General features: G+C 46.9%; 1 protein-coding gene across 7 annotated transcripts; it reads right to left on the minus strand.

Annotated features, from left to right (window-relative positions):
• On the minus strand, positions 1-26,222 carry LOC112667629 (integrator complex subunit 6-like). 7 transcript variants are annotated; one of them, XM_025459794.3, is made up of 6 exons: positions 18,486-18,617; positions 18,041-18,174; positions 3,120-3,300; positions 1,153-1,275; positions 677-770; positions 1-295 (listed from the first exon to the last, which is right to left on the minus strand). In XM_025459794.3, exons 3-6 carry the CDS (start codon positions 3,295-3,297, stop codon positions 196-198), a joined length of 495 nt encoding a protein of 164 aa, XP_025315579.1. In that variant the 5' UTR covers positions 3,298-3,300; positions 18,041-18,174; positions 18,486-18,617; the 3' UTR covers positions 1-195. The 7 variants fall into 7 exon arrangements, with proteins under 7 accessions (XP_025315579.1, XP_025315426.1, XP_025315502.1 ...); XM_025459641.3 differs by having other exon boundaries at positions 18,041-18,206; positions 18,486-18,611; XM_025459717.3 differs by having other exon boundaries at positions 18,041-18,203; positions 18,486-18,609.
• Between the last annotated feature and the right edge of the window lie 857 nt (positions 26,223-27,079).

Below are 27,079 nucleotides of genomic sequence, written 5' to 3' on the forward strand. Positions count from 1 at the left end.
TTCAAACTAAATACTTAGGGCAAAAGCCCAGGTTTTAATAACAGAAACTTATAACATTCAAGTTGCAATGCTTTTGCTTAGCCTCAAGAAAACAATTTTCAGAGTGAACTCATGCCAGGAGGCGTCAACAATATCAAATTGCATCCAGGACAGCCACCTGGTTCTGCTTTCTCATTGATCATTTCCATAATAAGTTTATAAGTTGTGGGTGTGAGTATCTTTCTTGAGAAAGTGGTCCAATTCTAGTTTGTCTAGTACCTCCTGAAGGTGACCGATTAGGTCTTGTCTTTGGACTCTGAAAATAAAGAGAGACATCATTAACCAAAAGATACCTAAAGAACCTATAAAGCAATATTCTCTGTAGAAAATGCAAGGAGGAGTAACATTTGCATGAGAACAAAAAACATATTTGCAAGATAAGGGACAATCCAGCAAATGCAAAGAGTGACAGTTCAGGGTCAATGAATGTCCTCCTCAAACTCAGGTGTGAACAGTAGGTTCCTGGAGCTTAAAGGAACCAGTGAGATTCAGATGATATCACTCTAAACTGGAGACAATATGAACTCTGAGTGAGGACCAGGGTTTGAGAAATTCCAGCAGGGCCCAATACCACCTCTCCCCAAGCAACCCACTGGGCCCCCTGAGAAACACACTAGACAATTCTTCCTACACTCACTTTGCTGCTTGCTTCATGGCATATATCACAAACTTTCTCTGCAGTTCTGGAGGTCCTTGTACTCCTTCAAGCAATTTGAGGATTTTTTCATATTCTGAACATGTTTAGAAAAAAAAAAAACCTTCAGTACGTGTAAAGAACAAAGAGGATGTATAACAAAAACTTGATGTCTCAGCAATCATTCAAGAGCTAGAATGTTAGAGCATGTGAGCTTTCCATGCTTACATACAGACATTCAAACACAGCCACCAATGGAGCTCTCAGAAACAATAAGCAATTAAGGAATACAAAGGACTAAAAAAAAAAAGTTTACTAGCACATTTCTGTTCAAATAATGAGGTAATGAGGAACTATTCTAATTGTGAAAACTCAATTCTGGTAAAGGATGAGCCTCAACAAGTCGGTTGGATCTAGTCTAACTCAAAGAATGAGAAAGACTTGCTCTGGTTTCATGGAGAGAAATTCTTTTTACTTACGTCCTCCAAACTCTCGAATTTCCTTCTTCAACTGCTCTTTGACTTCCATATTGATCACTATTGGTATTGGCAGTTTATCTGGCACATCTCCCGACACAGACATTGCCGTGACCTTGGGGTCAACTGCAGAGAGACAGCTGGTAATGATTATTCTTACCAGTGCATTACTACCAGGTTTGTGAAGCAACCCACCCTTGCTGATGGCACTTAAGTCATGAGACAAAGAATCCAAGTGACCGTGTGGAATGCCATCTCCTGACATATTCATAAGCTCTGGAGGAACAGATTTTGATAAGAGGCCATTGGGGATGGGGGTGGGGTTTGACCACTTCTCGTCCCCTCCCCATGGGTACTATGAAAGACAGGTGCATCTGGAAACCAGATTGAATGTGGAGCTGCAATCATGAGCATTTCAACAACCCCACACAGACATCATCCACATGCTCCGTGTCTCTAAAGTTTTCATTTCATAGCAGAAGGCGATACCAGATAGATGGATCGGACCTAAAAATTGGACCTCAAGAAAAATAATGCAATAAAGAAGCCTCTTATATTCCTGAACTGTGTGTACATATAGAAACCTACTTGGACACGATAACCAATTAAAAACCCTTCACAGAGCCGTGGCACCCTTCAATTAATGTCCCCTTGATGCCCTCAACAAGTGGAAAAGCTAAATGTGTCCCTTGGTATCAGAATGCCTCAATTGGAACTCCATCACCAAAAATCCCAGCTAGTAAATGACAATCCTCTTCAGTCTTTTCCATCACAGAAATTTAATTTGCTGTACTCCAAGTGTGATGGGTCTACTTCATTCAATCATCTTCCTCTTGCCAAGCATCAAGCCAACACTGGGGATCAGCAGTGAACAAGACAGAAGAAACCCTTCCCTTTTGGAATGTATAACCCTGGTGGTAGGTATAAAATGAGCAAAGGAAAAATACAGTTTGTGTCAGGAAGTAAGTAAGCAGGGATGTTACAGACAGCAGAAGGGGAAGCATCCATGAGTGTGTTGTCAGCCAGGGCCCTCTGAGGAGGTGACGCCTGGGCAGAGGCAGGAGCAGGAGACAGAGCCAGCCTGTGCATACACAAAGCAGGAGTTCCAGGGGCCCTGAGGGCCATGCAGGCCCCCTAGAGTGGGACAAACCAGGGGTGGGTAGCAATGGACACACAGGGTTAGCAAGCAGGACACAGAGAGGATAGCTGATGGTAGGAGACGATGGCAGGTCTAGGTCCTGTAGTGTGTGTAGACCAGCATTTGGATCTCAGAATCTGTGCATAATAGAGGGTGGAGTTGATGACGCTAATGATGCACGTGTCAAGAACTGATAACTCGGGATCCCTGGGTGGCGCAGCGGTTTGGCGCCTGCCTTTGGCCCAGGGCGCGATCCTGGAGACCCGGGATCGAATCCCACGTCGGGCTTCCGGTGCATGGAGCCTGCTTCTCCCTCTGCCTATGTCTCTGCCTCTCTCTCTCTCTCTCTCTCTCTCTCTCTGTGACTATCATAAATAAATAAAAATTAAAAAAAAAAAGAACTGATAACTCTGTGGACATGGTCACTCTGGGCACACAGCAATAGATGAGCTCCCAGGGTCAAGTGGGAAAGCAGGACGTAAGCTCAGAAACTAGGGGAGCAGGTGAATGAGGCAGGAGGCACCATGGAATGAGGCACAGTGTAATGATGGGACTCAGGAACAATGACAGTACTAAGAGTCTCTGGAGAAAGAAGAGCACAAGGAAGAATGAAAAGGCATATTCAAGAAGAAGGAACGCAGTAGGGTGAGGAGGGAAGCCAGAAATGTTTCTAGGAAGGACAGAGTGAACATCCAGTGTGGCTAAGAAATTGAGGGTAGCATCAGCCAGAGCTGGTAACCTTGATGGGAAATGCTCCCGTGGCATGGAGGGCCCAGAGACAGGGCTTCCGTGAGTGAGGTCAGGAACGGGAGGGTAGGACAGGCATCCTCACCATCTTCCAAGGTCATGGCTGAGCCTCCGGGGTGGGATGTTCCCTCTCCTTCCTCTTTCACTGACAGCAGTGCCATCCTCTGCATTTTCTTAGACGGAGGAGGAGTGATGGGTTTCCCAGGATGTTTCTTTTGGCTTTGGGGCACAACAGCAGACTCCTCTGCTTTATCAGTCATCATTTCCTGAGGAGCATCAAGAAACGTGTTCCATTAATGACTAAAACGCAACACTACCTACACAGTATGGAGGGTCCTTAACAAGTTAAAAATAGAACGACTGCTGGAAAGATTGATAAGTTCCAGCAATTTCCCTACTAGGTACTTACCCAAAGGATACAAACTTACTGATTTGAAGGGGCGCATGTTTATAGCAGCATTTGCTACAAGACCCAAACTATGGTAAGAGCACAGATGTCCATCGACTGATAAGTGTACAAAGAACAGGTGGTGTATATACAATGGAATATTACACAGCCATCAAAAACCATGAAATCTTGCAATTACTTAGATGGAGCTAAGAGCATAGTCCTAATTGAAATAAAACAGAGAAAAGCAAATAGGCTATGATTTCACTCATATTTGGAATTTAAGAAACAAAACTAACTTAGGAGCCTCTCATGTTCTGTCACCCTCTCTGATATTTCCCACTCATTTTCTCTCCTTTCCCCTTTAAGCCCTTTCACTATTTCTTATATTCCCCGTATGAATGAAACCATATAATGTTTGTCCTAACTCTGGGAAATGAACAAGGGGTAGTGGAAGAGGAGGTGGGTGGGGGGACAGAGTGACTGGGTGACGGGCACTGAGGGGGACCTTGATGGGATGAGCACTGGGTGTTATACTATACGTTGGCAAATCGAACTCTGATAAAAATAATATACAAAAAAAAAAGAAACAAAACTGATGAACGTGGGGGGAAAAGGTGGGGCAAACCATCAAAAAGACTCCTAACTACAGAGACCAAACCAAGGTTTAGTAGAGGGGAGATGGGCATGGGGTCGGGTCTAATGTGTGACAGGGCCTAAAGAGGACAGTTGTTGTGATGAGCACCACGTAATGCATGGCAGTGTAGAATCACTGAATTCTACCCCTGAAACTAATAGTAATTTTGTATTTTAATTCACTGGAGTTGGAATAAAAACTTGAAAATTAATGCAAGCATTCCAAAACTGCTTTCTACACATGTATATACATATGCATCTGGGTCATTTATATGAGGTTTAATAGGGGACACTTTTCAATGATGCCCACTCAATATCTGTTTTCAGGAAACTCAGCCTAATTTCCATCCAGTCCATGTGAAAAATGGGAGAGAAGCTAACATACAGGTGTTGTCCAAAGGCAAACAATGCATATGATGAATCAGATTGCTTCCAGAATGTGTATGCCTCAGCAAGAATTGAATAGACACGTGATTACAACTTGGTGGAAGTACAAACCATCCTGTGAAAATCCTTTCAGGGGAAATCCACTTCATTTCCTTTCTTGATTTAAGTGAACATTACCACTATTGTCTGAATCTTCACAGAATTCCCCTTAGTAGAGGGTAAGAGGAGAACTCTTTAATCCACCCACTTCCAATGGCAGGGAGTTCAAACACATCAGACTAGGAGCCATGTGATGAGCACTTGTCAATGTTGCTGATGGATCAAATGGTTTCGTATTGGTATGAGAGATTACTGGAAATGTCTTCTCACCCTAGGATAACCCCCCACATTTGCCCCAGCATGTTGTCAAATATTTGTGGTCAATACCTCTTCTGAACCATGGACAGTTTCCCTTCAGCAGGAGTGCAAAAGAGGGAAATGATTTTCATGGAACTTTTCCTTCCAGCTAGATTGCCTGCTAAATGTTTTCCTTGTACTGACCCACTTAATCTTCCACAGGGCCCGCTGGTTTGCAACACTGGACACTCCCCAGGGTGAGGTAAGAAACTGGCCCCCTACTCAAAGAGCAGAGAGAGGATGAAGGAAGAGGACCACTAAACCAGATTGGTAGATATCAGGTGTAACAAGCGAGGACATTTACATGCGAGGCTTGTCTTTGGCTGTCAGGAGGAACAGATAATCCACCCCTCCTGCCAGACCCTTCAGGATTATATGACCTCAATTACGTTCAGTCACATAGGTGCACATCCAGCAGCAATCATGCCCCCTCCATGAGCTCCTCAGACACTCCATCCCTCAGGACTGACTATGATAATCATGCCCATTTCCCTCTGCCACAATGTGCCCTGGGGTTCCTTGGGCATACAGGTAGATCCTCTGGTGGCTCTCTGGCTACACCAACTGTTGGATTGCTTCCTTTGCTGGGCCTAAGAGTAGCCCCACCCCCACCCCCGTAGAAAGTTCTTCGCAACTGGTGCCCAATCTGTAACGGGACACCACAGGAGCTACACAGAAGTCCAAGGTTGGAAAAACAGGTACAAACAGTGTTTGTATGGGAAGGCCGTCCCCTTATGCAAGAATCCCAGTTGTGGCCTGCTCCCTACATTGTCCTGTGGCGGCAGCATCAGGAAACTGACCTCATAATGCCTCCCACACATGCTGGGCAAGGAAGGCAGCAGTCAGGCCAGACGAGATGGACTGGGAGCAGGACCCGCCAGAGCAGGACCCCACCTGCTCCCCTCTAACAACAGTGTGGGCTTCCAACTGGGTATGGTGCATCTCGGCAGAAGAGGGGGATCCCAGGGGGCATGGAACCCTTTCCTCTCCCTCACAGCTGTGAGGAAACACACTCTTCCTGCAGAGATCCCCTTGCAAATCCCAGAAGATCCCATCTCTCCCGGGACCCATGGGGCTTAGTGTCCTGAGCGCAGCAGAGCACAGTGATCCACTGTGAGAGTCAGGCTGTGCCTGTCTCCTGAGACTTCCATAGCCTTATGAGGCTAAGTGTCTCTCAGGGGACCCCAGTCCAGGGTATGGGGTAAGAAACAGGCTCTATTGCTTCGTCATTCAAATACATTATAGCTGGGACAGTACTGTAGTCCACCAGAACAAGGTGGATTTACTGTAGGCTATTTAATCTGCTGTTTTATTTTTTATTTTTTTTTAAAGATTTTATTTATTTATTCATAGAGACACAGCTAGAGAGAGAGACAGAGACACAGGCAGAGGGAGAAGCAGGCTCCATGCAGGGAGCCCGATGTGGGACTCGATCCCGGAGTCTCCAGGATCACACCCTGGGCTGCAGGCGGCGCTAAACCGCTGCGCCACTGGGGCTGCCCTAATCTGCTGTTTTAATTTCCCATTCTTCCCTTCTACCATCCCGCTGCCCACAGCTCAATGGGACATGGAACTTTCACACCATGTCAAGTTTCTCTGCCCAGTCTTTCATATCATGACCCTTAAAACATGACCCAGATCCCTGTCTATTTGACAAGGGTATGTCTACACAGAAATCTTCTCCCATCCCCTAATGGTGGCGGCCTGTTTTGCTCATTAGGAGAAAGCTTCCATTAGGCCAGATATGTTGTCTACACAAAGGATGGCATATTGAGAACCCTCACTGGGATGGGGGGGGCCCACGTATCCCTTACCACCCCCACATCAGGTGAGAACTCGGGCAGATGGTGCCAGATTCCTCTGGAGGTTGCCTGAGGCCCTGTTCAGAAGGCACAGGGCAGGCTGCTGTTGCATTAACATAGTCCCTGTGTTGTTTAGGACCATTCTGCCTGGTGTTGCACTGTGACCTTCCTGCCCACTCATGCGAGCTGCCAGATCTATGGGAGGGGCAGGCGCTAGGGCTCTGGTAGGGCATCAGCTTCCTCCTGGCCAGGAGTCTCAGTGCCTTAGGAGCCAGAGTGTGCAAGACAGCAAAGACAGCCTGGCAGACAAACCCAGATATCTCCCCACATACCCTGACCTCACGAGGACTTATTCTTGATCATCCACCCTCAGCATCCCAGTGTCCAGGCTCTAGGGAACATCCCTGCATTTCAGACCACCTGTCAGCGCTTACATTCTGGGCCCCTTGGTCTAGCAGTCATCGCCACGCATCCCAGAGCCACATGAACCACACCTGGAAGTGTGCCTTGGCCTTTGGCTGGGTGGGGTGGTCTTCAGGCGTCTGACAGACTTCCACACCTCCCCACACAGAGAGCAATGGCCAAGCCTGGAATTCCCCAATGGAGCCTCCTTCTCCAGATCCATTTCTCTAGTCTCATGGCTGGTTGACCCCTGGAGATTACTGTGCAGCTTCTGGGTGAATTCAGACACTCATCCGTTACAAGGGGGGGGCGGCAAGAAGGGACGAGGGAAAGCAGCAGACCACTCGACATGGGTCCTGGGAGGTTTAAGAAACAAAGAACGTATATATGAGGCTAGTCTTGGGCAGCCGCATGAGTAGATCTTCGCGGAGCTGGCCAGAAAAAAAAAAGTTTGTATAGACAACTATACGGAGTTCATTTCAGGCACCTTCCATATGGGCCCAGCAACACTCACTCTGAAGCTGTGAACTTGCCACAGTTCCTAGGGTGGAGCAGAACTTACATTCAATGAGGTGGGGCGTGTGAGGGGGTTCTGGTGATTTGGGGCAGCTTGGAGTCAATGGGAGATCAAGTTTCTCAGGAACTCCTCCAACAAAGACAAAATTCTGGCAAAAATTAAAAACGAACTAAGGAAGGGGAGCTCTAGGGGGGTCAGGAGCGATCATCCAGCGCAAAGATTCCCATGGTGGGTGGCTGGCTTACAGACAGGAGCCCTCTCCTGGCTCAGCAGCCATCAGCCTGCAGGATCATCCTTCATCAAAATCCTTTTACTGGGCAGAAGACCATCTTATGAAAGCGAGATGAGGAAGGGGCAGGACTTGTTAAGAGTGGCTAGAAGAAGGACTAACAGGCCCGGAAATGCACACTGAGGCTCCAAGTGCTTGTTCACCACATTCACAAGGGACCTACAAAACAGGAGTGACTAATGGAAAAGCATCCCAGTGGGCTTGCTGCTACTTCCCTCAGCCCACAATCGACTCGTTTGTTGTTTTGCCAATGTCTTGTGACGTTGCTGAGTGTGAATCCATTTGTCTGAGAACTATCATGCCCTTCAAACTACCTTAGAAATATTTTAACTGAGAAATTTCAATTGCATTCACTTTATATGCAAATTTTTAATTGCATTTAATTTGGAGATGTTGAGGATCTGGGATGGGACTAAAGTGACCATGTGAGGGGTGAGCAGCATGGGATTCTGACCAGGCCTCACAGTTGAGTCCAGTCGAGCACAGAAGCTGCCCATCCTTTAGTTTCTCGGGGTGCCAGCCTGGCATCCTCCGTGGTAGCGCCTGCAGAAAGAAGGGCAGAAAGAGCTCTTTCCCCTCTCACAGCTGCTCCGCACTCTCCTGTGTAGTCACAAGTGGAGTCTGGGAGAGGCGGGGCAAGACGGCGGAAGAGTAGGATTCCCCAAGTCACCAGTCCCCACCGACTAACTTACCTACATAACTTTCGAATCATCCTCAAAACCTACGAATTCGCCTGAGATTTAAAGAGAGAACAGCTGGAATGCTACAGAGAGAAGAGTTCGCCCTTCTATCAAGGTAGGAAGACGGAAAAAATTAAAGGAATAAAAAAGCATCCAAGGGGGAGGGGCCCCACGAGGAGCCGGGCTAAGGCTGGGCGGCAAGAGCCTCCGGGGCAGGAAAGCCAGTCCCGGAGAAGCAGGAGCTTTACCAATCTTCCCGGATGGAAAGGCGCTCGCAGGGAACTCGGGCAGGATCCCAGGAGGAGCAGTGGAGCCCTCAGGCTCCCAGGGGCACTAGCAGAGGAACTGGGCCCCAGGGGAGAGCACCCACACCGCCAGCCGAGTACCGGAAAGGGCTGGAGCGCACGCCCGGCGGGGCCCCTGGAGGAGCCCAAGCGGCAGCTCGGGCAGCGGCTCTGCGCGGAGGGGGCCGTGCAGCCACGAGAGCTGCTCAGGCGGAGGCTCTGTGCCAAGGGGGCTGCGGGACCCCAGGAGCAGCTCATGCGGCGGCTCCGCGCAGTGGGGGCTGTGCGGCCCTGGGAGCGCGATTCCAGCGGCAAAGGCCCTGGAGCCCAGGGCACGGGGGGACACAGCCCAGGATCGGGCGCTTCCCCGGGACAGATGGAGGCCGGGAGGACACAGGGCAGTAAGGACGCTCCTGCCCCTGGGTGGCCCTGAGCTGTGCAGATTGGCGCCCCCTGTCCCCGGAGCATCCAGGCCCCTGTGGACTGGGAGACTGTGGTAGTTACTGCTGGAGCTGACTCCAGGGCTGGAGAGCTGGCCGTCGCCACTTTTGTTGCTCCTCCTGGTATCACCTTGTGCCTGAGACTGAGCAGGGCCGCCAAGGAGTAGGGGCCTCACAGGATAAACAGCTCCCACTGAACCCTACACCTGGCAGGAGGCTGGGCAGCTCCCCCACGTGCACACACCTGAGAATCAGCACAGCAGGCCCCTCCCCCAAAACACCAGCTGGAAGGACAGGAGAAGAGCAAGTTCTTGACCGAGCAGCGCTGGAAAGTTCCAGGGGAAGTCGAGGGATTTACAGCATATAGAATCAGAGGATACCCCCCTCGTTTTTTGTTTTTTTGTTTGTTCTCCCCCCTTTTTTCTCTATTTTTCTCCTTTTTCCAGTACAACGTGGTTTTGGCCACTCTGTTCTGAGCAAAATGACTAGAAGGAAAAACTCACCACAAAAGAAAGAATCAGAAACAGTCCTCTCTCCCACAGAGTTACAAAATTTGGGTTACAATTCAATGTCAGAAAGCCAATTCAGAAACACAATTATAAATCTCCTTTCGGCTCTAGAAAAAAGCATAAAGGATTCAAGAGACTTAACGACTGCAGAATTTAGATCTAATCAGGCTGAAATTAAAAATCAATTAAATGAGATGCAATCCAAACTGGAGGTCCTAACGATGAGGGTTAACGAGGTAGAAGAACAAGTGAGTGCCATAGAAGACAAGTTGATGGCAAGGAAAGAAGCTGAGGAAAAAAGAGACAAACAATCAAAAGATCGTGAGGATAGGTTAAGGGAAATAAAGGACAGCCTCAGAAGGAAAAATCTACGTTGAATTGCGGTTCCCGAGAGGGACACAGGACCAGAAAGTGTATTTGAACAAATCATAGCTGAGAACTTCCCTAACTTTGGAAGGGAAACAGGCATTCAGATCCAGGAAATAGAGAGATCCCCCCTAAAATTAATAAAAACCACTCAACACCTCGACATTTAATAGTGAAACTTGCAAATTCCAAAGGTAAAGAGAAGATCCTTAAAGCAGCAAGAGACAAGAGATCCCTAACCTTTATGGGGAGAAGTATTAGGTTAACAGCATTGCTCTCCACAGAGAACTGGAAGGCCAGAGAGGGCTGGCAGGATATAGTCAGGGAGAAGAACCTGCAGCCAAGAATACTTTATCCAGCAAGGCTCTCATTCAGAATAGAAAGAGAGAGAAAGAGCTTCCAAGATAGGCAGAAACTGAAAGAATATGTGACCACCAAACCAGCTCTGCAAGAAATATTAAGGGGGACTCTTTAAGAGAAAGAGGAAGTCCAAGGAAACAACCCACAAAAACAGGGACTGAATAGGTATCATGATGACACTAAATTCATATCTTTCAATAGTAACTCTGAACATGAATGGGCTTAATGACCCCATCAAAAAGCGCAGGGTTTCAGACTGGATAAAAAGGCAATACCCATCTATTTGCTGTCTACAAGAGACTCATTTTATTTATTTTATTTTAAATTTTTTAAAATTTATTTATGATAGTCACACAGAGAGAGAGAGAGAGAGAGAGAGAGAGAGAGAGGCAGAGACACAGGCAGAGGGAGAAGCAGGCTCCACGCACCAGGAGCCCGATGTGGGATTTGATCCCTGGTCTCCAGGATCGCGCCCTGGGCCAAAAGCAGGCGCCAAACCGCTGCGCCCCCCAGGGATCCCCAAGAGACTCATTTTAGACGTAAGGACACCTACAGCCTGAAAATAAAAGGTTGGAGAACCATTTACCATTCAAATGGTCCTCAAAAGAAAGCAGGGGTAGCCATCCTTATATCAGATAAATTAATGTTTATCCCAAAGACTGTAGTAAGAGATGAAGAGGGGGCAGCCCGGGGGACTCAGCGGTTTGGTGCCGCCATCAGTCCAGGGCATCATCCTGAAAACTTGGGATCGAGTCCCACATCGAGCTCCCTGTGTGGAGCCTGCTTCTCCCTCTGCCTGTGTCTCTGCCTCTCTCTCTCTCTCTCTCTGTCTCTCTTGAGTAAATAAAATCTTTTTTAAAAAGTTTCTAAAAAAGAGAGATAAAGATGGACACTATATCATTCTTAAAGGATCTATCCAATAAGAGGACCTAACAATCATCAATATTTCTGCCCCGAATGTGAGAGCTGCCAAGTATATCAATCAGTTAATAACCAAAGTTAAGACATACTTAGATAATAATACACTTATACTTGGAGACTTGAACGCAGCGCTTTCTACAATCCATGGATCTTCTAAGCACAACATCTCCAAAGAAACAAGAGCTTTAAATGATACGCTGTATCAAGTGGATTTCACAGATATTTACAACTTTACATCCAAAGGCAACTGAATACACATTCTTCTCAAGTGCACATGGAACTTTCTCCAGAATAGACAAGTGGAGTCTGGGCACCCTAGAAGGGCCTTGGTATACTGACATTCTGCACACTAAGATCCACATGTAATAAAAACATTGCCTTTTTATGAAGAGACTCCAGGCTTTGATCATACTAAATGTGAAAAGTGGTGGTTGCTGCCAGGTGGTACAATTTCTGCTGATTTCCAAATGGATCGTGTGTTTTCTATTTCACTTGCCTGGGAACACTATTTTACATAGGTTGCTTTCAATCACAGAAACAGAAAACTATCCTGTTCTAGCTAAAATGATAGAAGATGCTGACAGCTAAGTGGAGATTTGCATCAAATGAGGCTGAATCCTGTAACAATAATAGAACTAAGGGCCTGGTCCATTCCCTGGGTTCTCTTCTGCTTCTTTTGAAACTACTCCATCCCAATTCCAGCTCCTCCTCATGATCGCAACTTGGCTGCTAGGGATCCTCACTTGCATGCTACTCCAGTCCTGTGTAGCAGAAGAATGCGATCACATCTCTCCCTTGGGCTTCCTGAAGAAGTCCTAAGGTGTACTGTGATGGAATCCTTTCATTCCCATATCCACCTGCAACAATTATTTTGCTCTACAGGGCATCAATCAGAACGTGACAACTTACTTAGCTCAGGCCTCATATACCAAATGCACATATTGAAAGATACCACGCCCAATAGGTTTGATCATGTCCTTATATACAGAATCCTGTTTTCAACAATCAGAACATAAATTCTTAGGGATGCCTGGATGGCTTGGTGGCTGAGCGTCTGCCTTTGGCTCAGGGCATGATCCCAGAGTTCCACGATCGAGTCCCGCATCAGGCTTCCTTCATGGGCCTGCTTCTCCCTCTGCCTCTCTCTCTCTCTCTCTCTCTCTCTCTTTCTCTCTCTCTCATGAATAAATAAATAAAATCTTTTTTAAAAAAAGAACATAAATCCTTCTCAAGCATGCAAGCATTAGCAAAGGTGACAACAAAACCAAATCCTAAATTTCAAGCAGAATATGTTCTCTAAACAAAATGAAATCAAATTAGTACTTCTAAGCAATACAAAAAAGGCCCTCCAAAACTTGATAACATGATTCTCAATCAATACTTGCTATTTGTTTTTTGTTTGTCTGTCTAGGAAAGCCTCACATGACAGAATCTGTGGGACACAGGTAAGGAGAAACAGAGAGGAAAATGTATAGCTTTATATGCTTCTGTAAGAAAATAAAAATGGCTGCAAATACTGAGGTCTGTCCATGGAGGGAGATACAAAACGACTACAAAAAATCCCAGGACAGTAGAGCGAGAGCTACACTGTGTTCTGAACATGGTGTGTCCCCACAAACATGTGTTGAAATCCAAAGCCCCAAATAAGCTGGTATTAGGAGGCATCAGGGACCATTGACAGGTCCTGATTTCAGGACAGGGTCATGACCCCAAATGAGTTTAGTGCCTCAGAAAGAAGGCTCCAGAGAGACCCCGAACCCTCTGAGCACTGAGGGCAGAGAGAGGGCACCAGGCTCTGAACCAGGCAGCAGGCCTTGCCTAGAACGCCCTGGTGCCAGTACCCTGGTGGTCCTGGGCTTCCCGGCCTCCAGAGGTGGGGCCAAGACGTGTCTGTCCTCGTCACCTTCCCAGTTCGTGGCATGTTACTATGGCAGACGGAACACACTAAGACCGCTCCTCAAAGCAAAGCGTAAGTTAATGACAGGGAAAAGGAAAATGATCATAAAGACCTTCAACAAAAGTAAAAGTTGGTCGCTGACAGGACTATCAGCCCACGCCATCCTCGGCATGTTTATCAAGGACAATTTAGCCACAGATAAACTACACTAGCAACAAAGCAGGAGACTGAGCCCTGCATTCCTGAAGACAGTTCTGTGAAGGACAGCAGGAACACCCAGAATGATGTTATAGGAAATTTGGAATCTGAGATGAAACAGACGCTTTTCTGGAATAATGAAACATAACAAATCTCACCAAGAAAAAACAGAAAACCTGAACTCTAGTGTATGTCATACAACTTTTAGCACCAACTGAAGATCCTTCCTATACTGAAGGCTTTCCTGAGGTGTTCTTCACACATTCAGGGGGCAAATAATACCAGTCTAACTCAAACTCTTTCAGAAAAGAGAAGAAAGGGTGTGAGTTCTCTTCTCATTTTATGAGGACAGTATAAACCTGTTGCCAGGGCAGTCCAGGTGGCTCGGCGGTTTAGCGCCGCCTTCAGCCCAGGGCGAGATCCTGGAGACCCGGGATCGAGTCCCATGTCAGGCTCCCTGCATGGAGCCTGCTTCTCCCTCTGCCTGTGTCTATGCCTCTCTCTCTCCCTGTGTGTGTCTTTCACGAATAAATAAATAAAATATTTTTTAAAAATAAAATAAAAAATAAACCTGTTGGCAAGCATCTAAGAAAAACATTGGAAGATAGGAAAACGAAAGTTCCAGATCTCTCTCCTGAATCTAGACACACAACTCCTAAACAAATGGTTAGCAAATGAAATTAAATAGGACATAAAAAACCAAGCGTTGGTGGTTGCTGGGTCTATTGCTGAAAGGCAAGACTGGTTTCCCCCTGGAACATCCATCAGTATAATGTGCTACATTAACAGCAAAAACCAGGAAAAGTCACAGGTTGAAAAACCAGGTTGAAGGTAGTACCTACTCATGGTAAACAATATCAGCAACTTCAGATAAAAGGAACCTTCTTTTTTTTGTTTTGTTTTGTTTTCTTTAACTTAAGAAAGGTTATCCGCCAAAAAATAGACAACCAACCAAATATATTGCTGTATTTAATGATGACATAACCATCCATTTTTTTTCTTGACTTTAAAAAAAGACAAGGGTGTCCACTGTGTATTCAAGAACATACTGCAGGAAATAAAAAACCAAAAACAAAAACCAAAAATAAATAACTAAAAATTAATATTTAGAAAAAAACATACTGCAGGAACTAAAAAATGACAGTAAACATGGTAATTATAATTTTGGAAAAGTAGAAGTGATATTGTCATTGTTCACAGTTGACATGATTTCTGACACAGAATATCCAAAAGGATGTAAAGTATTGAGAATTAACGAGTGTATAATTGTCAAGTTACTGGACATTAGAGAAGAATCCAATCACCTGTATTTCTGTGTCATAACAAATAAATTAGAAAAAGATAGTTAAAATACCATAAGAACAGTGCCAAGAATATCAAGGGCACTTGCTGGCTCAGTTGGTGGATGGTGGGACTGTTGATCTTGTGGTTGTGAGTTCGAGCCCCAAGTTGGATGCACAGATTACTTAAAAATAAAAAAAAAAATTAAAAATAAGAGAACATCAAAACCCATCAAGTAAACCTAACAATAGGTATGGCTGAAGCATTGAACATAAAACTTACAGAAATCAAAGGATTCAGTATTTGGAGAGAAATACATATCTTGTGGATTGGAAGACTCATACTAATTCACTGTTGTCAACTGCCAGAATAATTACTGCATCACTTAAAATGTAAATAATTTTACTATTTTCATTTTTTAAAAGATTGTATTTATTCATGACAGACACACAGAGGCAGAGACATAGGGACAGGGAGAGGGAGTCTCCCTGTGGGGAGCCCAGTGTGGGACTCGATCCCAGGACATTGGGATCACGACCTGAGCCAAAGGCAGACGCTCAACCACTGAGCCACTCAGGCATCCCCAGATGAGAATAATTTATTTTATTTAAAATTAAAAAGAAATCCACTCTGTTATAATTGGTGGAAATTCAGGCGCTGATAATAAATAGTATATGGAATTCAAAGGGTTTGGAATAGCTGAGACCATCTTTTGGCAAAAGTACCGAGTTGGAAGACAAATACGGGCAGACAGCTGACTTACTGGAAAGGAGGAGCAATGAGAAATCTGTGGTATTGGAGCAAGAGTGGATGGATTCACCAGTGTGACAGGACAGAGAGTCTAGAAATAAATCCGGAAACAGAAATTCCTAGATTACTGACAATGGGGCTGGTAAAACTTTGTGCTCCATTCACTAAGTCCACCTGCTCCTTACTGGGAACTGCGTCTAACCTCCATCCTGTCCACATCACATAGATCTCTGATGAACAGATGATCTAGAAGGAAACTTAGGATATTACTTTTGTGTCCTTAAAGCAGGCAAAGCTTTTGAAAAGAACAAAAGCACTGACTTTGAGTAATAAATTGATTAGACTAATTAAACTGAGAATTTCTGTTCATCAAGAGACACTATTAAGAGAGTTACATAGGGGAGTGCCTGGGTGCCTGAATTGGTTAAGGGCCTGCCTTCCATTCAGGTCATGATCTAAGGGTCCTGACGTGATCAGCATTGGGCTCCCTGCTCATTGGGGAGTCTGTTCCCATCTGTCCCTCTCCCCCACTCATGCTCCCTCTCTCTCTCTCTCTCCATCTCTCTCTGTCTCTCTCTCTGTCTCTCTCTCTCTCTCTCTCACACACACACACACACACACACACACACACACGTGCCTATGCAGCGATATCTCTCACAAATAAATAAAATCCTAAAATAAAAAGAGAGAGTGACAGCGAGTGATATGAGGTACTTGAGTGGCTCAGTTTCTTAAAAATCTGACTTTTGATTTCAGATCAGGTCATGATCTCAGAGCAGTGAGGTCAAGCCCCAAGTTGCAGTCACGCTGGGTGTGTAACCTACATGAGATTCTCTTTCTCACTCCGCCTCTGCTGCTCCCAGCCTCCATCCTCCAGCTACAGTGCCCAGAGTCCCCCTCGTTTAAAAAAAGAAATAGGAAAGAGCAATAAAGTTAAAACAGATCAGCTGATGACATGCAAAATTTTATATTAAATATGTGTAAATATCAATATATGTTGAGCTAGAGATGATTTTAATAATACAAATATCTCAATAAAATGTAGGTAAAAGTCCTGGAACAGCTTTTCAAAAGAGACATAGGTCAATAGGCAGTAAACGTATCAACCAGAACAAAATGCACATTTAACATGAGAGGTCCCTGCACACCCACCAGCGTGGCCGAGATTAAAGACTACCTTTATAGCATATGTTCGCGATTATATAATGCAACAAAGTCACATACATGGTCAGCCCTAGATTCTCACTTGATACCCAAAGTCATTGAAAGGCTTAGATAGAGCCCTGCAAGACCGAGATACAAAAATCAAGGAAAAGTATTCAACCACAGGCTGAGACAGAGCATCCACGTAACAACAACCTGCCTCCAAAAAAAAAAAAAAAAAAAAAGTGCATTATAGCGCCTTACCAACACCTCACCCCAAAGACTGGGACAGACCACATCAGGGAGAATCCAGCCCCTAAGGTAGAGCCCCCTAAATGCTCCCCAGCCAGGGCTGAGATACAGTAGCCAAGGAAGAGTAGCGCCCCCGCCCCCCACCTAAGGGAGATGAAGCGCCGAAGGAAACCTCCTCACCAAGGGATGAGAGACAGCACTGAAGGCACATCCACTCTTCTGGGGAGAGATGGACCTTCCCAGGAAGAGTCTCAGCTCCCCAGACCTCAGAGGGAGCACCAAGAAAGAGCCCAAAGCCTCAGTGCTGACAAAGCACCCAAGGTGAAGTTCTCTCCCTGCCAGGACTCAGACGGAGCCCCCCAGGGATATTTCCCTCCAGTCTTAAAGCATCCAAGGACCAGCACCCCCACAGGAGGTGACCAAGCACCCTGGAAAGTCACACGGGACTCTGAGACCTCACCTGGGATCAGCTGAACACCAGAAAAGCCCAGCGTCATCATGGCTGACACAAGCACCCAAGGAAAAGAGCGCCCTGGTTCTGAGCTAAGCACCAAGGAGAGTGTCTCACAGGCTGAGGTAGACGCCCTCAGGGAGAGGAACCCAAGGGCTGGGGTAACGCACCCCAGGAAACATTCCCCTCACAGAGCTTGAATGGATCCCCCGGAAACACTCCCCACCACTCACCCTCCCGGCCTCCCTTGCGGCAGCCACCCCTGCGGCAGCCACCCCTGCGGCAGCCACCCCGCCCCCGCCCTGCTCCTCGCCACCAAAACCCAAATCCCCGAAACCCTGAACCAAACGCCGCCTCTGTATAGGATTAAGATAATCACCCAAAGTCGCGTCCCCACACGGGTCCTGAGAGAGTTCCACAAAGAAAGTCCCTCGCAGAACTCGGAGACAAAACCAAGGAACAGCCTCCTCTCCAACATGGCGGAGATAACCTGCCCAGAACATGCCTCCCCCTGAGTTCAGATCACAACCAAGCAAATGCCTCCACAGGCTGAAGTAGATCCCCCGGGAACACACCACAGCCAAGGAAAAGGCACATCCAGGGCACAGAGAGCCCCCAGGGAAAAAGAATCCACACTCCCAGTGGGAAAATCCTCACCTTGTTCCAGGAGCCCGTCGAGCACCTCACACAACGGCAGTAACGCCTCTCAGGTGGAACTTTCTAGAAAGCGCCCTCTGGGAGTTCCTGGAAATACGCCCCCTGGGGGGTCTGGGAGTGCTGTGCACAGATTGCTGCCATGGGAGAAGACGCTGATGTATTACTACTGCCCCAAGGAAAGGAGAGAAAATGAGTGGGAAATATCAGAGAGGGAGACAGAACATGAGAGACTCCTAACTCTGGGAAACGAACTAGGGGTGGTGGAAAGGGAGGTGGGCGGGGGGTGGGGGTGACTGGGTGACGGGCACTGAGGGGGGGGCACTTGACGGGATGAGCACTGGGTGTTATTCTGTATGTTGGCAAACTGAACCCCAATAAAAAAATAAATTTATGCTACTGCCCCAAGGAGTGTAAGGGAAGCTGCAGGCCATGGGGAACGGCTCACCACACTGCCTCACAACAGCCCGGTTCCCCGAGAAGCTGTGTCACAGCCTGGTTGGTACTGGAGGAGCCTCCTGCCTCCCCAGGAGCCTGCCGTGCCAGCTGCCCTGACCCTGGAAGCCAGTCTTCCCAGTCGCGTCTCAGGCGCCCCCTGCAGGAAGAACTCGGTCACACAAGCCATAGGAAAAAACATTTACCGGAACCAGAACATTTTTTACATAACAGCCAAAGGGTTGAATTTCCACTTGACTGGATATACCAAAAATTGACCCACTGTTTTAACGAAAAAAAAAAAAAAAGAGGAAGATTATTTGTTCATCATAATTACTAGGAAAAATTAAAGGTTTTGGTGAAAAAATTGTCTACAAAATATGCTTTGCAGGTTATTCTTGGGGGAGAAATATTCAAAGTATTTATTGCACATAAAGTGAAATCAAGACAAGATTACAAACCGTCATCCCTTCTATTCAACACTCCCTACAGGGGTGCCGCCTGGCACCTGAAGATGGTGAACAGGGCTGTACCCACAGAACAAACTCTCAGACTGTTCACTAATGGACAAACCCCAGGAGTGGTGCTTTCCAGGGAGTCACCAGGCATGTCACTTAGGGACAATTGTCTGGGAATAGAGATTGCTGGGCAGCTCCAATCCATTTGGTACCCTCCAGTGGCTGACAGGTCGTGGTTGTACAGAGCTACTGTGGATGTGACGTCATTGGTTTCAGGGCCTCCATGGAGCTGAGGAGAGGGCCCTAGGAATAGCGTTCATCACAACAGCCCAAAGCTCACTGTACCTCCTGGGATCTAGCCATCTTCCTTGATGTTCGCTCTTCCCATCGTTGCCAGCCTTGGCTTAATTAGCAGAGTTCATAAACCATTGAGTAGACAGGATTTACTCGTGTTCTCATTACTTGTATGCTTGACTGGATTTTCACAAGCCCTTCCTGCAACAACCCAGAAGTGCCCGCTCACATATGCTACATTCTAAATGAAGTTTGACTACTGTGCATCCGACTATACATTATTTACACTGCTTTCCTTTTTGTCCTGGAAGGAAACTAATATAGCCAGTGCCTGCATATTGTGAAAACTACCTGCAAAACAGGCCTCCCGGATGGTTTCTCTGGCCAACTGGTTCCATGAAATGCACATGAGGACACGGGTGGAAATTCAGAGAGTATTGGTTTTCAACTTTGCATGATAAAATCACCCAAACTCAGTGCCTGAAAGTTCCCCCAAACCTAGTGGGTGAAAATATATCCATTTCTTTTCTTCTCTCACAGTTCCATTGATCTGAATTCTGAAATATTTTTACGTACTTATGTGAATTCCATCATAATTAACATAGTTTTGGTGTACAACATACTGATTAAACAATTCTTTATATTACTCAGGGCTCCTCATGATAGGTGGAATCTTAATCCGCTTCACGTATTTCACCCATCCCTCCACCCACCTCCCCACTGGTAACCACCACTTTCTCTGTAGTTAAGAGTCTGTTCTTTTGCTTGTCCCTATTTTTCATTGTTCATGTGTTTACTTTCTTAAATTGTACGTATGAGACAAGTCATTTATTATTCGTCTTTCTATGGCAAATGGACAACTCAAATGTGGTAAGTAAAACTGAGGGTCATACTTTAGATGGGGTGACACAGCGCCTTTTGAGGAGAAGGTGGGATTAAGGAGAGAGGGGAAGGGTGACAAGTCAAGGGAATCAGAGTTGAGGCAAAAGGAGGAACGGATACAAAGGCACACAAATGGTCTCAGGCTGCCATGAGCTGGGGGCCAAGAGCCCAGTGTGGCTACATCACAAGGATGGAGGGAGAGGTAGGGGAAAATGTGGGGGGTCCCAAGAGTGCTTGGAGAGATGCTCTGCTCTTTTCAACTGCGCCTTCCATGATTGCACTTCAAAGTCCTTCCCGGCTGAATGGTTCAAGATCCTGGTTAAAACAGTTTAAACACAGGTCTGGACAGCCCACTGCTGCCGACATAACAGACGTTTGCTAGAAGGCGATCAATCTATTCCTCCTTTGAGGTTCTCTGACCATCACTTTTAGAGATTACGTGAATTGAATAATGTACGCATGGAATCCCTATGGGAAGAAAATCATCAGGTATCAGTAGAGACCTAATGCACACCCAAGGGCACAAGACTGTGGGACCCTGACTTTTGATCCTCTTAGATGATCTACACGTTATGTAAAAGCTCCTTCCCAAACCATCAGGGTAAGTTGTCATGGAAGCAGGGCAGGAAGGTCAGCACCCGGGGTTAAGGTTGCCTCCTCCTCAAGACTCCTAAAACAATCTCTGGCTCCAGAGGCCTGGTTGCTTTCCTGTCCCCAGTCAGTAAGAGTTGGCCTTAGCACTTCCTGAGAGGGCCACCTTGCCTGTTCCCTCACGTCCTTGGCCTGAATCTCTTCACAACAGAAGGACTGAATAATCCGTACTTCACGGATACAAGGGAGGAATGGGAAGAGATCAGACATTCCCAGTGTGTTCAGGGCCTGGACACAGGGGCACCCCACAACTTGTTGGTTCATGCTGAGGGTGATGAGAAGTGATTGCTGGGCTCCTTAGTGCTGTGTGACCACTCTACGGACCAGACTCTGGGGAACCTGGCACACAAGAGGGACACTCAATGCACAGAAAAGCTCCACCACAGGCCCACATCCTCTCGGGGAGCAGAAAAACCACCCGAAAGGAGATGTGGGCCTTAGCTTTCAGCAGACTCTCTGCTGTCAGTATGAACTGGTTTTCTGAGTCATTCCCCTTGAGAGGATACTTTATTATTTTAAGTGCAGGTGCTCAGAAGTAAGCCCATCCTTTCATCCTTGTTCCAATCCATGCTGCACAAATTTCTGCTAGGAGAACTCAGCCTTCTGTGCCGGTCTCCTCGAACAGGGAGTCTCAAGATGTACGTTGAAAACTAAGGGGGTCTTGCCATGCACATTATGAAAATTAATAAAGGGACCTTCCCTGAATTGGAGCCAAGAGGCCAGAAGGGGCAGATCTCACACCCTACCACCTGTTAGCCAATTGTGAATCCAACAGGAAGAGAGGAAACTTGCAAATGCACACTACATGTCAGCTACTGCTTTACGATTTCAGTAAGAGGAAGGAAGAAAGATTTTCCTACTGGCCCCAGCAACAGGCCAGAAAGACAGTCCCAGCTCAGCCAGTGAGGGACAGTCACAGGTCAGGCAATGAGTGACAGCCATGCCAGCAAATAAGAGATAGTCACAGCCCAGCCAATGAGGGACAGTCACAGCCCAGCCAATGAGGGAAAGTCGCAGCTCAGCACCCTAGAAGTGGCTCTATTTTCACTTCCCAGTTTATGCCAGTGGACTTTTTGTTGACCACTGCCTCCTCTCCTCTGTAGAATAGCCTTTCTCTCCTTTATTCTATGGACATGCCTACGGTTTTGTTGCAGATTTCTCACGCGGATTGAAATTCCCGGCTTTTCGAAATAAATGCATTTTGGTGGCAAAATAAGTGAGTTTTATTTTTAAGATTAACTATTTTCACCTGGCAAGACAACGTCCTCCCACTTTTTAGTCTGTAGGATGCAATTTAGTAAGGAATCGTTTCCTTTGGTTCTCAAGAGTGCAAGCCATGGACTGAAGATCAGCCCAGGATTAACTCTGCTTCGTGTCCCGCCCAGCTGTCCCACCTAGAGGGACGATATGCTCTCTGGAGACTCGGTTTTCTCAGGTGTTAAGTGGAAATCTAGACCCTGCCTCATAAGGTAGCTGTGGGGTGGAGATGAGCAGGAAGGTAGGTAGTCAAAGCTCACCCTGACACATTTTCCGTGTTCTGTAAATGTTCTGCTCAGGCTTGGTCCTGCCTAGAGGAGGCAGTCATGGCACAGCACCTGGGAGAGGCTACAGGCTCTGGGGCAGAAAGAAGTTCACGGTGGGTCATTCACTGATTGTCCGTGATCTAATGACAGTGACACTACCAAGGGGTGAGGCTGGATGGATCCTCTCCCTCAATCATGAGGTGTACATGGGGCTCCTGCACAGTTTTGGGTGATGGAACCTGACGGGGAAGGACATAGGACTGCAACGACATAAGACAGTGAGGAGGATTATGTCCCCAAGGTTTGGCTTTTCCCCACCACTCTCGTGATTTTTATTAAAGTCAAAGGAGAACTTTACAAGTCAGTTCAGGCAGGACATCTAATGGTGGGTCCATAGTAAGTAAGGTGGGAATCACCCGCTCAGGCCGAGCCCTATGACCAGCTCACAGGCTATGTCATGCAAAATGAATAAGAAACGGAGAGTGCATAGGGAGCTGACTGGCTAGACAGTGGAGACCATGACTCTGGATCTCTGGGTTGTGACTTCAGGCCCCTCATTGAGTGTAGACATTACTTAAAAAGTAAGATTTATAAAAAAAAAAAGGTGTTGCCCGGGTATTTAAGTCACTTAAGTGGCCCACTCTTGACTTCAGCACAGGTCATGATATCAGGGTTGTAACACTGAGCATCTCATCAGGCTCTGTGCCAGATGTGGATCTGCTTAAGAATATCTCTCTCCTCCTTCTGCCACTTCATGCTCACCCTCTCTTTAAAAAAGAAAGGAACTCGTTTATGTAGAAGACAATTATAAATACCAGCTACAGGCCTGTGACATGCTGAGGAGCCAGGATATAGTATAATCTGATGAATTGATAGTGTTGTCCCACTTCAGAAGGAAAAAAATAAACCACAACCCATCCAAACTAAATACTTAGGGCAAAAGCCCATGTTTTAATAACAGAAACTTCTAACGTTCAAGTTGCAAGGCTTTTTCTCAGCCACAAGAAGGCAATTTTCTTAGCAAACTCCCGCTAGGAAGCATCAACAATATCTGGTTGCATCCCAGGACAGACCTGCTTTCTCATTGATCACTTCCTTGAGGGGAGTTCAAATTTGGGGTGTGAATATCTTTGTTGAGAAAGTGGTCTGACTCAAGTGTGTCGAGTACTTTCTCAAGGTGACTGATTACGTCTTGTCTTTGAAATCTGAAATTAAAGAGACAAATCGTTAGCCAAGGGAAACCCAAAGAACCTATGAAGCAGAACTCTCTGTAGAAAATTCAAGAAGTCCCATTTACATGAGAACAGGTAAGGGACATCTTCAAGGTTAGGGACAATCCAGCAAATACAAGGAGTACCGGTTATGGGTCTAGGCCCACCTCAACTTTGGTGTGAACAGTAGACCCACGGAGCTTGGAAGAAAAAGTGAGACTCAGATAATATCAATCTAAAACTGGAAACAACATGAACTCTGAGTGAGGACCAGAGTTTCAGAAATGCCAGGTGGGCACGACCCCACCCCTCACCCAGCACCATACTGGGCCCGCTGGGAAATACACTGGACAATTCCTCCTACACTCACCTCGCTGCTTCCTTCATGGCATACGCGACATATTTTCTCCACAGCTCTGGAGGAACTTGCGCTCCTTCAAGCAATTTGAGGATTTTTTCATATTCTGAATATATATATATATATTTAAAAAAAAGACCTTCAGCATTGCAAAGTACAAAGAGGATGTAGAACTCAATCCTGGTATCTCAGGAATCATTCAAGTGGTAAAATGTTACAGAGCATGTGGGTTTTCGTTGGTTGCATCCATATACCCGAACACAGCCACCAATGGAACTCTGACACCCAGTAACCAATTAAGGAATGCAGAACAACAACAACAAAACGTTTACTGGGACACTTTAGTCCAAATAAAGAGGAACCATTCCAATTGTGAAAACCCATTTCTGGCAAAGGTTGAGCCTCAAGAGGTCAGTTGAATGTAGTCTAAATCATAGGATGAGAAAGCAGATTTCCTCTGCTTTCATGGAGAGAAATTCTTATTCTACTTATGTCCTCCAAACTGTTGAATCTCCTTCTTTAATTGCTCTTTGATTTCAATATTGATTTCCATTGGCATTGGCAGTTTATCTGGCAGAACTTCTGACACAGACATTGCTCTCACCCTGGGGTCATCTGCAGAGAGACAACTGGTAATGATCCCTCCCACCCAGTGCATACTACCAGGTTTGTGAAGCAAGCCACCCTTGCTGTCACTGGTTAAGTCACGAGACAAAGAATCCAACGGACTGTGTGGAATACCATCTCCTGCCATATGCATAAGTTCTGGAGGAAACAGATTTTGACAAGCAGCCATGAGTGGAGTTTGACCACTTTCCCTCCCCTCCCCATGGATACTGTGAAAGACAGATGCATCTGGAAACCAGGTCCAATATGGAGCTGCAATCTCATGGAATTCAACAAACCCACACGTGCTCCATGTCTCTAAAGTTTTCATTTCATAGGACGATGCTATAACAGATAGACGTATCAGACTTGAAAATTTGCCTCAGGAAAAATAATAGAACAAGGAAACCTCTTATATTCTTGGCACTGTGCATACACACAGGAACCTAATGGAACACTATAACCAATTAAGAAACATTCACAGAGCCCTGGCGCTCATGATGTAATGTCCGCTTGATTCCCTCAACAAAGCAAAGAGCTGAATGTCTCACTCGATGTCAGGATGTCTGATATTGGCACTATATCACCAAAAATCCCAGGCAGTAAATGATGCTCCTCATCTCTCTTTTCTGTCTCAGGAGATCAATTGATTTCTACACCTAGTGCAACACCTCTACTTCATTTCTTCATCCTCCTGTGTGCCGAGCATCAAGCCAAAACTGGCAATCAGCAGTGAACAAGATAGAAGAACAAGTGAACAAGAAGAAACCCAACTTTTTTGGAATGTATAGACTCATGCGGAAGTCAGGTGGTAGGTATAAAGCGAGCAAAGGGAGTAATACAGTTTGAGTTTCTGTCAGGGAGTAAGTAAGCAGAGATGTGACAGATAGCAGGAGGGGAAAGCCCCCATGAGCACGTGGTCAGGCAGGGCACTCTGAGGAGGTGACCCCTAGACAGAGCCAGGAGCAGGAGACATAGCCGACCTACGCACACGCAGGGCAGGACTTCCAGCTGCAGTGGGGGATATGCAGGGCCCCTAGGATGGGATGAGCCAGGGTTCTGAAACATAGGACAGAGGGAGAAACAGCAAGAAGGACACAGAGAGGACAGGTGAATAAAGGAAAGGATGGAAGGTCCAGATCCTGCAGCGCATGCAGACCGGTGTTGGGGCCTCAGATTCTGTTTTGAGTGCAGGGGGGGGGAGCTGACTGCAGACTAAGGATACACATGTCATCATCTAATTTCTGCGTGGACATGGTGACTCTGGTCACATGGCAACAGATGGGCTCCTAGGGTCAAGTGGGAAAGCAGGACATAAGCTCAGAAGCTAGTGGAGCATGTGGCTGAGGGAGGAGGCAGTATGGAATGAGGGGCAGTGTAACAAGGGAATCAAGGGTAATGACAGTATTAAGAGTCTTGATAGAAAGAGAGCACAAAGAAGAATGAAAAGGCATGTTCAATAAGGAGAAGGAAACATGTAGACTGTGGAGTTTGGGAAGCCAGGAGCCTTTCCAGGAAGGGCACAATGAACACCTGGTCCAGTGGGGCTGAGAAACTGATGGCAGCATCACCCAGGGCTGGTGACCTTGATGGGAAGTGTTCCCATGGTGTAGAGGAGCTAGGACAGAACTCCCCTGGGTCCGGAAGGAAGGGGAGGGGACGACAGGCATCCTCACCATCTTCCAAGGACATGGCTGAGCCCCTGGGGTGGGATGCTCCCTCGCTTCCCTTTTTCTCTGACAGCAGCGTCATCCTCAGTATTCTCTTAAATGGAGGTGGAACGACGGATTTTCCAGGACGTTTCATTTGGCTTCGAGCCCCGACAGCAGACTCCTCTGCTTTATCAGTCATCAGTTCCTGAGGAGCATCAAGAAACATGTTCCAGATACATAAAAGATGGCGGAAGAGTAGAGTCCCCAAGTCACCTGTCCCCACAAAATTACCTAGATAACCTTCAAATCATCCTGAAAATCTACGAATTCGGCCTGAGATTTAAAGAGAGAACAACTGGAATGCTACAGTGAGAAAAGTTCACGCTTCTATCAAGGTAGGAAGACGGGGGAGGGGGGGGAGAAATAAAGAAACAAAAGGCATCCAAGAGGGAGGAGCCCCGCGAGGAGCCAGGCAAAGGCCTGGGCGAGTGCCCCCAGAACAGGAAAGCACCGTCCCGGGGAAGCAAGAGCTTCACCAATCTTCCCGGACAGAATAGGTGCTGGCAGGGAGTTAGAGCAGGACTCCAGGAGGGCGGGGCTGCCCTCAGGCTCCCTGGGACACTAACAGACACCTGCGCCCCGGGGAGAGTGCGCCGAGCTCCCTAAAGGGCTGCAGCGCGCGGATGGCTTCAACCGGGAGCAGCTCGGAGGGGCTCAGGGGGAGGAAGAGGCGCCGTGGAGGGGGCTGCGCAGGGCGCCGGGGACACAGCCCAGGATCCGGCCTCCCCTCTGAACAGGCAGAGGCCAGGAGGGCCCAGTAAAGCAAGGACACTCCTGCCCCGAGCTGAGCATATCAGCGGCCCGGCCCCGGAGCCTCCAGGCCCCTGCAGGCTGAGAGCTCCGAGTTACTGCGGGAGCTGAATCCAGGGCTTCAGAGCTGGCTGCCGCCACTGGGGTTGTTCCACCTGGGGC

The sequence above is a fragment of the Canis lupus genome, chromosome X (genome assembly GCF_003254725.2).
Source record: "Canis lupus dingo isolate Sandy chromosome X, ASM325472v2, whole genome shotgun sequence".
Lineage (NCBI taxonomy): Eukaryota > Metazoa > Chordata > Mammalia > Carnivora > Canidae > Canis > Canis lupus.

Excerpts from the sequence above, each read along its gene's own strand:
- LOC112667629 (XM_025459493.3), bottom strand. The coding sequence starts at position 17,861 with ATGTTGGAGAGGAGGCTGTTCCTTGGTTTTGTCTCCGAGTTCTGCGAG. Across the intron at positions 3,301-17,762 it reads GTGTGGGGACGCGACTTTGG|GAAATGATGACTGATAAAGC; the intron begins GTGATTATCTTA and ends GATGCTCCTCAG. Across the intron at positions 771-1,152 it reads AATTCGAGAGTTTGGAGGAC|AATATGAAAAAATCCTCAAA; the intron begins GTAAGTAAAAAG and ends AAACATGTTCAG.